General features: G+C 42.7%; 1 protein-coding gene across 1 annotated transcript in view; it reads left to right on the top strand.

The window, feature by feature from the left end:
• Nucleotides 1-12,692, top strand: part of PIK3R5 (phosphoinositide-3-kinase regulatory subunit 5) — a 69,104-nt gene that overhangs the window by 27,166 nt on the left and 29,246 nt on the right. Inside the window, exon 2 of the mRNA XM_066614003.1 lies at nt 12,528-12,640. Coding sequence (XP_066470100.1) covers nt 12,541-12,640 — 100 coding nt within the window. The 5' untranslated portion in view covers nt 12,528-12,540. The remainder of the gene's footprint in view (nt 1-12,527; nt 12,641-12,692) is intronic.

Below are 12,692 nucleotides of genomic sequence, written 5' to 3' on the forward strand. Positions count from 1 at the left end.
GCCCTATACAATGTATAGGTTTGTAGCTCTAATGGGGAGCTGTTGCCAGTGGCCCAATAGGTCAAAGGAGCTGCCAGCTGAAAAAAATTGGGAACCACTGAGGTTGTTGATGACTGGAGATAGGGTCCCACATCTGCAAAGATTCTGTCTGTGAAATTCTTTCATTAGAGAGATTCACTCAGTGCTGAATCTGATCAAAACTTGTTAAATTATTAATTCTGTGTCAGGTGAAGATCTTGTGTGTTTGTCTGGGCCTTTTAATCAGCATTGTGTCTATCGTATGCTGATGCCCTGTGGTTTCTTTTTTTTTAATAAAAGGTTGGCCTTCCTGTTTTAGTTATTGGGTTAATTTTTTAAAAAACTGCTTAAAATTTTTTTTGAGCTGCCCTGTGTCAAACTGAAGGGTGGGATCTTGACTTCTTTAATTAAGAAGTTCTGTTTTTATCTCTGTTCTCAAGAGGACAAGAATTGAATCATCAAGATGTCCTGTCCCCCCCAACTAACTGGCTTTTATGTTTAGAAAAAGAAACTGGAAGTCAGGACTTGGAAGTAAAAATTCTGACTATAATGTCAATTTTTCCTCTTCCTTAACCACTGGGCCTAATATTAATGAACTTATTTTTATACAGCACTTTGAGAGTACGTTGCCCTTAGCAAACTTTAATTCCTGAATCCTTAACAGCCCTGTGAGATAGGTCCATATTGTTTACCTATTATTGCAGATAAGAGAGAAGAATAAATTGAGGCTCTGTGACTGAACTGGGATTTGAATCCAGATTTCTATTCTTCTCCCCTTCCACATTGAGTGCACTTAAGTGAACCATGATGTCTTGTCTCACTGACATGTGGACTACATATTGGATCTTCTGGAATGGAAGTGTTGTGGGTTTTCCATTCTTGGCATCACTAATCCAATAGCTATGCTGCATATTGAAGCTCATTATGGTGGTGGCTCATTATGATGGAAGGAACAGAGGCAGACTGCACGCCTTTGTAACCGAAGGACTAACCAAATGAAACTTCCTGCATTTGCTAGTGGTGTCCATACTGTCTTCTGGTTTGAAATTGTCCTCATTTCTTCTTGCATAAGAATCATTCCATCTGACTTGTTAAAGAAGGTGGTGATGAATGGCTGATGGCAGAGGTGACCCTAGCCAATCTGCTGTCCAAAATGGTGCCAATTCCAAGAAGAGTGCTCAAAAACACAAAAGAACAGCGCACTATTTGAAGCCAGCCAGCCAGCCTCATGACTGGGCCACTCCTTTCTGCTGGCTTTCTGTGGTTTAATAGTGGTATTGCAACAGTAGATGAAATCAGGACTGCTAAGGAGGATTCTTTCACACGGATGTCCTCAAACATCAAATAGTCAGCCATCTTCCAGCAGTTCCCTTGGTGGTTGTGTCTTGACCTAACAGGACAATCTCTGTGTGGGTGCAGAAAGGTAAATAAATTAGATAACAGTGAAAGCATATGGGATGACAAGTGAGCATTTCAGGCTCTGTGGATGCTCCATCACTGATTATTAAACGAGGCTTTAAACGAGGCTGGAAAAAGTAAATTCATATGAAACCTCTAGAACTGAGATTTATTAACAAATGTGATCTTCTTGAGTCTGATGCTTTGCACTACAATTTGTGTTCTATTTAGATGCAGATAGTATTCAGAGAGGGGTGGACGGGGTGTGCATGCGTGCATGTGTCTTCTCCCTGTTGCCTTTTAACTTTAATTTTAGCTAATCCTCTACTTCGGCCAATGCAAATATGACTTTCTATAACTTGCAGTTGATCTCATGTATCAGATGAATTAGATTATGAAATCTAATTGATTATTAAAGTTCACTTGATTATGAAAGTGGAGTCCCAGTAAACTAGCTAAACTAAGGCTCTTACAACAACTCTGGGCAAAAAGTTCACTTGATTAGATTATTTCAAGAGGTGTTTGCGTTGACATCAGGAGTGGGAGAGGCCCTTGGTTTTGAGCTCTTGAATTTTATGAACCTGTTGCAAACCAGGGAATTTCCCTTACCCCATGTGAATGGTAGAAGTAGCTTTGGGGGAGAAAACGGAAAGGCTTGGGGCTGGAGATGACTGAACCACATTTACCAACAATGCATGCAGTGTTCTGCTTCTTAATTTTTTTCCTCCATGTTCTTTTCTTTCTGCCAACTATTTCTTGCATCATCTGGAGTAGTGGAGGGAGCTGTATATATTTTCCTTTCTTGGGAAAATTGGTTTAGTTGTCAACCGTTTCTTACTTTCCAAAGAAAAGAGCAATGTATATATATGCAAGGATAAAAGTGGTCATAAATACAGAGGTATCTGGGCCTCAATGAAGTGCATTTCTAAGAAAAACACTCCCAAGCCTCATCCTTCCTAAATTGGCCACAAGTATGTTTGCAACGCCCCATTCTGTTTCGGATGTGCTCGTAGTGGAAAGGAAATGTTGCTCACAGTAAAACTGCTTGGCAGAATGGTGACAAAACATGAATCTCATTGAAATTGCTTAGATAAGCATCCCAGTAGTGTTGTTCAAACATTTATGCATTCTGTGAAGAACCAGCAACTAACATTGGGAGAACTTGTCGCTAGAGATGACCATGCTTTGATGCTGATGTGTTTATAGGCCATGAAGTCTGGCTGCTGCATGCACAATGCTAGTCTGCCAGCATCTGAGACCAAGCTCATGGGCCACCTCCCCACGACACACAAAGTGCAACGCTCAAATTTTATCTGCCTTCCATACCTTCCTCTTGCCATTGCCTTTGTCCTCCCAATTTCCTTCCCACTGCCAGTTCATACTGTGGAGAGGAAGAAGTAGTAAGGTGAAGAGCTACTTGAGACCACCTGTCTCGTCTTGGCTCCCCACTTCCTCCCTGCCTTTTCAACAGTGCAGGCAGAGATCTGCGAGAAGGATAGCTCCAATGGAGTCCATCGTAGACCACTGGGAGAGTGGCTTGCCCACTCTTCTAATGGGGCCCCTTGTCTTACTGCCATTCATTGAAGGGCTAACCTTGAGGGAAGCTTTATGGTAAGGATTCCACCACACAGTTGCCAGATGTGTGAAGGCCCATAGGTGTGGTCATGTTGGTGTCAGGCTTGTGGCTGGCGGGTGTGTTCTCATTTGCCTCCTCTGCACTGGCTTTCTACAGAGTGCATAGTATACTACCTGCATCAGGACATGCTAACTTCAAGTTGTGAAATCCTAGTCATGAGACTTGTCCTGAGTCATGGAAAGTTTTGTTGTTGCTTTTAGCCTCTTCTTTCTTTATTAGTGAATAAATGTGGAGAGTTATAAGGGCCTCAGTGCTTGCATGGGGGGGGGGCGGGTCCTGGGAAGAGGACAATGCAACTAGCATTCACTGAAGTGTTCCTTGCAAACTACCAACATCTCCTCTGCTAAAGTCTGTAGCACTCATGCTTGTAAAGCACAACTGTTTGCACTGTCTGTCAGGGCCTGGGAGAGGGGGGTAAAGAGGGTAATTTGTACCTGGGGCCAGGGTCAAAAAGGGGGCCCTGGAGCCAAAGGAGGGGGCGCAGAGATTTCCAAAGATCTTATATTTTCCTATCTCACCTGGACTTGCTGCTCACATGGGATGCTGGGTACATGGCTGCTGCTGCTACTGAAAGCCATATGTGCTGGGCCAAGCAATGCATACATGACACTCCTTAACACAGTGTCAAATTTGGGAGGAAACTGACCTGCTACAGAAGCAATTTGGTTTGTGGATCCCCTGACCATGAAGATGTGATTAGGAGCTCAGGGAGACAGCTGGGGGACTATGGCTGCTGCAGAAGGAAGTTTTGGCGCAAACAGCACACTTTCCATTCTAGTGTGAGCCTAAATACAATGATGCTCATTTTCTGCAGAGATTTTCTGTATTTAAAATGTCTCCTATATTTTCTACATATTAAAATTTTCTATATTTAAAAAAGATTTTAGAGAGATTTAGGAGTGTGTTTGATTTTCTGTATTAATCTTTCTAGCTGCCAACACTGCGAGGGAAGGTAGACCTGGGCTCCAAAGACTTTTCCGGCTGTCACCACCCTCCCCCTCCCCTATTTTGCTCCCTTCCCACCCCTATTCTGCCCATCCTTGTCAACACCCTCCCCCTCTTTGTTCCATCCCCTCTCCCCCTTTGGGAACAAAGCTTTGCACCCCTTGATAAAATTACTCTTGGAGGACCTGCTGTCTATCCTCCCAATTTGAATGGTAAAGTTCCTGCTCTTTAGGAGACTGGTTGTGTAGGCTGTTGTGGTGGTTTTCTCCCACTGAACAATTTTTGTCTGCCTTTTGGCTTGCTTGCCAGATACAGGATACATGAGTGAAATATAGCAGTGTTGCTGGTGGAGTGTTGTAGCTACTGCTGTTTGCCAAAACTGTCACAATCTCTGTCTTTGCTAATTCTTGTTTCCAAAAAAAGCCCCTTTCAAGTACGATGCTAGAACTGATTTGCATATGGTCTCAGCAGTATATTTATCATCAGCCTGGTTCAATGGCTTCATGTCCTTAAATCATGAGAGTAGTGATGATGATGCCGCCAATTAAGTCAAATGTAAGTATTGTGCATCCCAGTAAATGCATAAGGGCAGTCTAGTGAGAGGAGAGGAGATCTCATTCATGCACACATTCTCCTTATCAGGTGTCTTTAGGACCCCGTTAAATCCTGGTAATAAGCCACTGATGTGAATGGAGTCCATGCCTGTATTCAAGAGCAGAACAGTGATTGTACTGAGAGGCAATAAGAAAAGGCCTTCTTTGCTGTGAGCCATTCAGCTTGATTTGTTTTGAGCCTCAGTTGGACTCTTCTACTGCACCTGCAGTAGCAAGAACATTATGGAGAGCAAACACAGATTGATGCGTAATGGGAAGAGATGGTCAAAACTGTAATGTAATTCAGAAATAATGATTTGTTTTTGGAATGTATTTTTAGAGAGAAAAAGAAGATACAACAGGTTGAATTCTTTCCTCTTATTTGGTATTAACTCATATTTTTATACTTTGAGTCATTTTGTTTTTTATTGAAATATGTCCTCCATGTTATTTTATTGTGGGGGAGGAGCCTTCTTGGTCCCTCCTGAATATTTGTTCCTCTAGCCCTTGTTAATGGTAGTGCTTGTCTTAATTTTTCCACAGGAGTGATTTTGTACTAAAATGGCTTTCCTGGAGTAGTAGATAGCAGGTTCTGGTAAATGAGTGTGTTGAATAATGCAGGGCTCAATCCTATTCAGTGCACACCGCCTCACCATTGGTATGCACTGTTGCACTCTGTGGCCCTCTGCACCGGTGGGGCGCCAGTACTAGCCCAGCAGTGGCTGATGCTGGGCTAAGTGTCGGTGAAGTACTGGAGCTTTGCCGCTTGGCGGTCATGTGGACCACCAAGCAGTGGAGAGGTAGATGGGGGTGTGGAGGGAGGTGGGTATGAGGCTTTCTGCAGCAGAGGGAGGTGGAGGGAGGACGGGTAGGAGGTGTGCAGGGAGGAAGGAGTGGGGCTCCACTGGATCCTGAGCCTCCATGTTGGACCGCCTTCCTGACAGGAAGGTTCTCTCTTCTATGCTGGCCCTTGAGTTGCCATGGAATTGAGTATCCCCATTGGGGGCTACTCACCTTAACCGGGGAAAGGGAATGAAAGTTCCCTTCTCCTGAGGAGGCCACAGTGGCTGCCTGGGGCGTAATGCATGCAGCAGCAGCCTTTTTTGGTGCCGCTGCAGCCCCACGCACTGAGCAGCTCAGGATTGGGCTGTATGTCCTTGTGACCCTAAAGGGTCTATAGTTCGAAGGTAGAGCATCTTGTTGTGGCTCATGTTCCATTTCTCCAAATAGTGAAGAGTACAGCACTGCCTGGCGTTTTAGTCTCCTTTAGAGAAGAGACCATTGGAGGTCTGTGACATCTTTGCATACTGTATTTGTAGAGTGAATGTTACATGCTGAACATTGGATGGAATTGGATTACGAACATTTCTGCAGACAGCATTTAGTTGCATGTGCTTTTAGGCATTCCAGCTTATGAAAGCTGCTAAAGCTGGTTACCAGCTCCTTTCTCAACTTCCATTTCAGTCTGTCCCACTCAGAGCCTTTGTTGTTCTCTCTGTAGACTATTGAAGGGTCTGGGGCAGTGGTTCGCAAAGTCCTAGGAGTTGGGAACCAGGTAAGTTCTTTGTGGAGGTGGGGAGCATGGCAGTGATGACACTGCAGTGATCATACCATTTTCAGGAGCAAAGGGCTTTTAAACTTATGTAGAGGGCACCTCAGTCTTCTGCAGGGTCAAGGAGGGCTTGCAGTCCCTTCTGTGGGCTGCCAGGCTGCTTTAAACAGCACTTATCTCCAATTAGAAACCACTTCTGGTTTTCATGTGAATTTTTCTGTCTATTTTGCTAGACAAAAGGCGTGCAAGAAGACTGTAGTGTATACATTTCAAAGAATTTAGATATTGTGGTCCTATAAAGTAGTGAGCAAGAAAGATTCTTCAATATGCATCATTGGTCTAATTTGTAAGAGTGCAGCATTTTAATAAGTTACATTAATACATTAATTATAATACATTAATAATAATGTAGTTGGTTCCAAGTGTTAAAGTAATGCAGTTAATGTAGTGTTATAATTTTTGACGTTCTGTTTCAACCCTTTGTGTTGAGTGTGTTTTTTTCTCCAGGAGGAGGGATTTATGTGGTGGCAATACTCTCCTTAGCAGTTTCCTATTGTGTTTCCCCTTCTGATTCACTTAGTGAAAGTGAACTTTAAAAAGCAAACCATGGGTAGTTAGGAAATAGTGTTTACTTGCACAGTTTAAAAGTCCAGAGTTGTGGAGTTTACACTTGGGAAAGTGCTCTGCCAAGTTGCTGTTAAATATTCCTCTTCAACCGTAGAAATAAATATGGTGATGCTTATCAGTGCTTTGGTTGGGTCAGTCTCTGACTCGAAGAGGGTACTTCAAACACTACAACTGAGAAATTTAAAATGTTCTGCCTTTTTTTTTTAATCTTACATTTTGTGCATGGCATAAAATTTTTGGAGGTATATGCTTCATTTACACACCTGATATGAAGGTTACGCACAGGGGCCTTGGAATCTTTTCTTCCTGTTCTTGATAAATGTTGGACAGGTGTTAGATACTTAGTTCCAGTTTGCTGCCTTTGAATCCATAGGAATGTATAGATCAGGGGTGCTCAATAGGTGGATCGCGATCTACCGGTAGATCGCGAGGCAAAATGAGTAGATCGCGGAGTGCCAACCCCCCCCCCTTTCTGGTGCCTCTGGGAGGAAACGCCAGGAGTAAGGCCCATTGTACTCAATGGGGCTTACTCCCAGGTAAGTGTGGCTAGGATTGCAGTCTCACAGCCTAATCCTAGGCATGTCTACTCAGGAGTAAGTCCTGTTATACTCAGTGGGGCTCAAGGTACACCAACATACATTGTACACATAAATGTTATATGTTATGATGGCGCGAACATTGTAAAAAAAACTCTGGTAGATCTCCGGGCCTTGCTGGGTTTCAAAGTAGCTCTCGAGCCAAAAAAGTGTGAGCACCCCTGATATAGATTGACCCTTGCATTTTTATTCCTTACTTGAAATGGGTTCATCACAGGCAAAACTATCTATAGCTTTCTAGTGCATGAGATTTCCTGTTCTGAGATTGCATAGGAAGATGGTCTGTTTTTTTGCCTATTTCTTCCCTTGCAGTAATCCATTCTTTGCATTGTCTAATACTGTAATAATATAGTGTTATCAATGTGCTTGGCAATCTGCAGTGTATAAGAGGACAAGTTCCTACCCTGATGAACTTACAATATAAAATTCAACAATTCAAGTGAAGACAAGCTAAACAGGAAGAAAATATGAACATTTAGACATGTTTTACAGATAAACTTGTGTTTAACTTCCCTCTATGCAGGGACCTCTCATTTTACCCATGTTTGATCTAGACATTTCTAGAAGAATGCACTTGTTTAATCAATACCAAAACCTAATTTATGCTTGCAGATATTTTGAATAGCACAGTTATTTTTTAAATTTACGTGTTTGAGATGCGCACTCTTCTTCAAAAATGTTACCCCTGTGCAAAACAAGAAATGCTTGTATAGGATTTTTATCAGGTGTCTTTTGTACAAGTCTTTTTAAAGCAACATGACAATGAATGATGAATTAGTATAGTGTCCCCTGGGGTTCTTCTTTGTAACCCCAATGGAAAGTCAATGGTGGTAAGAAGATAAATGATATTTCCTTGGGATGGATCCTGAATCATATGAAAAGCTGTTCTTGCATCTCTTTTGAGCATGTGTTTTGGCTGCACTTGAGCACAATTCATACCCCAGGATTTTCAGAGAACCAGTTCTGGTGGCGACAGCCACTAGTTGATGATTACTAACTATATGTATGACCTCCAGGAGTGTAGGTTGCCCTATCCCAAAAAGTCTGTGTGCAAAAAATTTAAACTTTAAAACTATACTCTCAGATAACTCTCTCTGCATGTGATTGTATTCAGTTAATGCCAGTCCAAATACACAATACAACTTGTGTTGTGTGGCTTCTGGAAAATGCTCAGATTTTGGCAAATCTCCTGGGAAAGGGAATTTGGCAACAGTGGGGAAGTAGCCAAGAATACTTTTCTGCTCTCCTTTATTCAGACTTTTGGCATGTATGGGATCACAAAGCGGTAAATCTTGGCTAATCTCTTCCCTTTGGTCTCTAATGTTCAGCTCCTCATGTTTGTAACTTAGTCTGTAGTGATAACAAGCTTCCCCGTCTTCGGTCTCATTGATCAGCCTTGCAAATAACTCCACAAAAATCACTTGCCCTTCTAGGCACAGTTTGCCATCAGTGACCAAAAGGGTGAAGGAGTGGGATGAGAAGAATCAGTTATATTCTGTTCAGTTATATTATTGAATCAGTTATATTTTTAGTAATTTACCTCTGCTTGGTAGAGGCTTCTGGCTAGAAGGTAGTTGTTACTTGCCAGCAAACAGGTACTTAAAAACCTGATCTAGGTATGCCATTCTCGTGACGTTCAAGAGGCATATACATGATAGTCCATATCCAAGGTGTCAGAAATGTTTTTCTCTCTTGATTGTATTTGTTTAAGGACTGTTCTGTGGCCTTCTGCTTTTATGGCTGCCACATTGCCTCTCTCATGAGTGCATGACAATCTTCATCATTGTGCACAGGGCAACTCATTCCCAGGTGTAGGTGTGGGATATTGTTTGTGTGTTGCCTTTTGCTCTGCCACAAGTTTCCAAGCATGTCGTTTGGGGTTTTCACTTCCTGTCATACATCAGTTTAAAAAAAGATGGCTCTTGAAATCTGTTTGCACTCGAGTGTGTTGTTGCTTGAGAACTGCAAGAGGATATCCTTTTGATAATCTGCCTTCAGAGGGCTGCAATCCACCTTGTGCCTTCTTGGGCTTCCTGTTCTTTTCATGAACAACATTTGCAACGCACCTATATATAGGTCCTTTATCTGCAAGATCCTGCTCTGTGGCTGTTTTGAAGATGTTGCCTTTTCCATTTATTTCACTTGGTTCTATAGCAAGTATTCCATTGCAGCATAATGTTCGTTTGCATGCACAGGCACATTACTAAACATCTCTTAACTTGATGAGCTACGTCCACTACAGAGCAGGGTGATATGAAAGCACAGACAGGGTGGAGGCTGCATGAGGCCAAGTGGCTCTCGTACACATAAGTCATTGCTTCAGGTTGCCGTCACTGAATAGCGAAAGTGTCCATATGAACCTGCACTTCAGGCAGGATTCACATGTTAACGTTTGTTCATCCAGGAAGCACTCTATGGCTTTTCTTCATTATATTCAGTTTATTCTGTGTGTGAGAATAAAGCATAGTTCTGAATGACTTATAGCATAGGAAAACTATTTAAAAGATTTTGTTGCAGGTGCAGTGTAGTGGCAAAGATGCTAAGCTATGAATTGGGATTTCTCTGGTGTTTGCCTCTGTATTATGAATTGTCTTGAGTCTTGTGAATTATCACTGGACGGCCTTAGACAGCTCCTTCCCTTTCAGCCCAGTAGCATAACTATAGGAGACAAAAAAAGTAAGTACTGCAGGTGCAGTAACACCAAATTTTGCCCTCCCACTCCGGGCAGCGCCAGCTACACTCAAGAGATGCTGTTTGGTTTGGTGAGCTCCTGCGTGTTGCTGCCACTGCCCAGAAATGCTCTGATGGTGAGTAGCAGGAGCTGTTTCCATGGCGCGTTGCAGCACCTGTAGTACTTACCATTTTGCCCCCACTCCAGCTATGCTGCTTAGCACCTTAGCTACAACATGGAGATATTGATATGGGTTGTTTGTAGTCCTTTCATCAAGATCATACGGCTGAAGCATTTTGCACATACGGAAACTGTTGGACTAATGTAAAGCATTTAGTGCCCCATCAACCTTGCCCAAAAGCTGGAAAACATGACTGCCAATATAATTTACAGGAGAATGAAGTGATAGATCACTCTGTCATCCCATTTAAGTGTGTGTGTGTGTGTGTGTGTACCTACACCAGTTTTCATTACTACTGATTCCACGGATCCCATCTCTGGTATAAAGAAAGGGACTGAGTGGTGAAAGTTGCAGTGCTGTTGCTAAACGGAGGATATCTGGTCAGTCTTCCCTTGAGTGGCTGCGGGAGAGAGAGTAGTGTGATGAGTAATTTTACCCAACATTGGGGAAGTTGATGCATTTTGCACTTGCTGAAATGGGCAGCAGAATTGCAAATCTGCCTTTTGTAGTAAAGCTCTAAACTGGACTGGTGCTGGCCAGTCCAGCTCAGAATGGCCTCTTCAGTGTTGCACCAGTGCTAATACAGCCTGATAACACTGTGCTTTGTTGACTTTGTCAGTATGTGTGCTGACACAGTTCATTCGATTTAACAAGTGGTATTACCGCAGATTCTGCATGGTGGTTTCCCTTGCTGATCCAGTAATCTTTGAATTGTGGAGACCATGTATGAAGACATAGAAGATGTTTACTGTTCATGCCAGCACCGCTAACATCCAGGGATATAAGTCTCTTCCAGATGATTTCTGGATAGTTACAAGATATGACCAAATGCAATCGCACCATAAGAACTGGTCTTTAATCCTGGTAATTTATCGCAGTCTCGTCTTCCTCCTAAAGTAATGAGGATGAGGGGTATAATTAAGGTTTCCTTTTTGAACATGGATGATGTGTTCCAAGATGTGTTCCCAACCCTACCCTGGAAGTCACATCCCAAGTGCTTCCATAGTGTGTGCAACATGGCATGTGAATTGGATTAGATAGATCTTGTTTCTGAGTTAGGTGGCGCAAGGGCATGTTATACACTGGACTTCCCAGATGCACAACAGTGTAGCTAACACAAAATCTGTATTTGGTATGTGTCAAAAGCAAGAGTCTCCAGGGTTGTATTAGGAAATGATGACTGTGCAGAATCTTTACTCTGTGGTTTCATAAATTACAGGAATGTCTTTCCTTCACTGCCTCTATTACAAAATCAAGGGCTGTAAGTGGGACAAAATTTGCTGTGAGGGCTGATGAGACTTCCTGCCGTACTGGCTGGTTGGGGAAGGGAAACCTCCCTTTTCCGCTGATCACACTTTGTGGTGTCCTATACAGAGCTGACATAAGAGAAGACTATTTCTGGGCCACATTCAGGCTATGAATCATGCCCCTTGGTCAGTCACTGCCTTCCTCGTGTCATTTGTCCCCAGATGATTAATTATCTGACAGAATTTCGGGATGAGCATATCTGTGTGTGTTGACATTAATATCTGTAAACCACTTTGCGAACTTTTCTTTGAAAAGTGGTATATAAATACTGATAATGATGATAATATCATCCTAGGCCCTTTGGATGTCCATCACCTCTTCTGTGGCTTGGCTATCATGGAGCCATAGCCTTCTCATCAAGGGGCAGCCTTGTGCATGTTTGTAGACCTTTGAGCAGGTCTACTATGCAGCTTATCCTGAAAGCATCTCCCATGGAACTGTTCTTTGCCCAACACACAGGTGTACCGGATCCTACTACAATATAGGTAAATGGGATCCTCTGAAGGTGATCCTTTGCAGCCATTTGATACTTATGCCATAAGTTCTAGCTGGTGAAAAGATGCCAGAAACCGTTTCTCTGACCCAGAGTGTATTGAAAAACCTGTAAAAATAGATAGTTGTTGCCGTAGATAATCCAGGTCCCCTAATCTTGAGGACAGAATGATACAAAAAAGGACAGGATGTGGAAGAATGAGACCTGACATTAGACCCTTCAACCCTTTTTATCTCAACCTTTTTACTAAATAGAAAGTGCTGAGAGTCCTCATTCATTGCCTTGTGGCAACCTTGCTACTAGGTTCTGTGGAGAATCAAGGTAGGGATAATGACCAATTCCCTTTTAGTTCCGTTTTGGTGTGTCCTGTATGATCAAGATCAGATGATGATGGGAAGTCAACAAGATATCAACTGGAAAAAGGAGGATGAACACTGCCGTATTTGGGTTGAGCATAGTCCTTGGATATGGCCTTCAAAATCATCATCTCTTTTGGTTTTTTCTTGTAGGAGATGAACTAAAATGCAGCACACGACCTGCACTGAGGACAGGATCCACCATGCATTGGAGAGGTGCCTCCATGGTCTCAGCAAAAGTACTATCTCTGCTAACACTTGGACAGGTAAGTAAGCTCATGACTTAGCATGGATGATCTTTTCCATGCCATTTTATTA

This window comes from Tiliqua scincoides, chromosome 2, assembly GCF_035046505.1.
Source record: "Tiliqua scincoides isolate rTilSci1 chromosome 2, rTilSci1.hap2, whole genome shotgun sequence".
NCBI lineage: Eukaryota > Metazoa > Chordata > Lepidosauria > Squamata > Scincidae > Tiliqua > Tiliqua scincoides.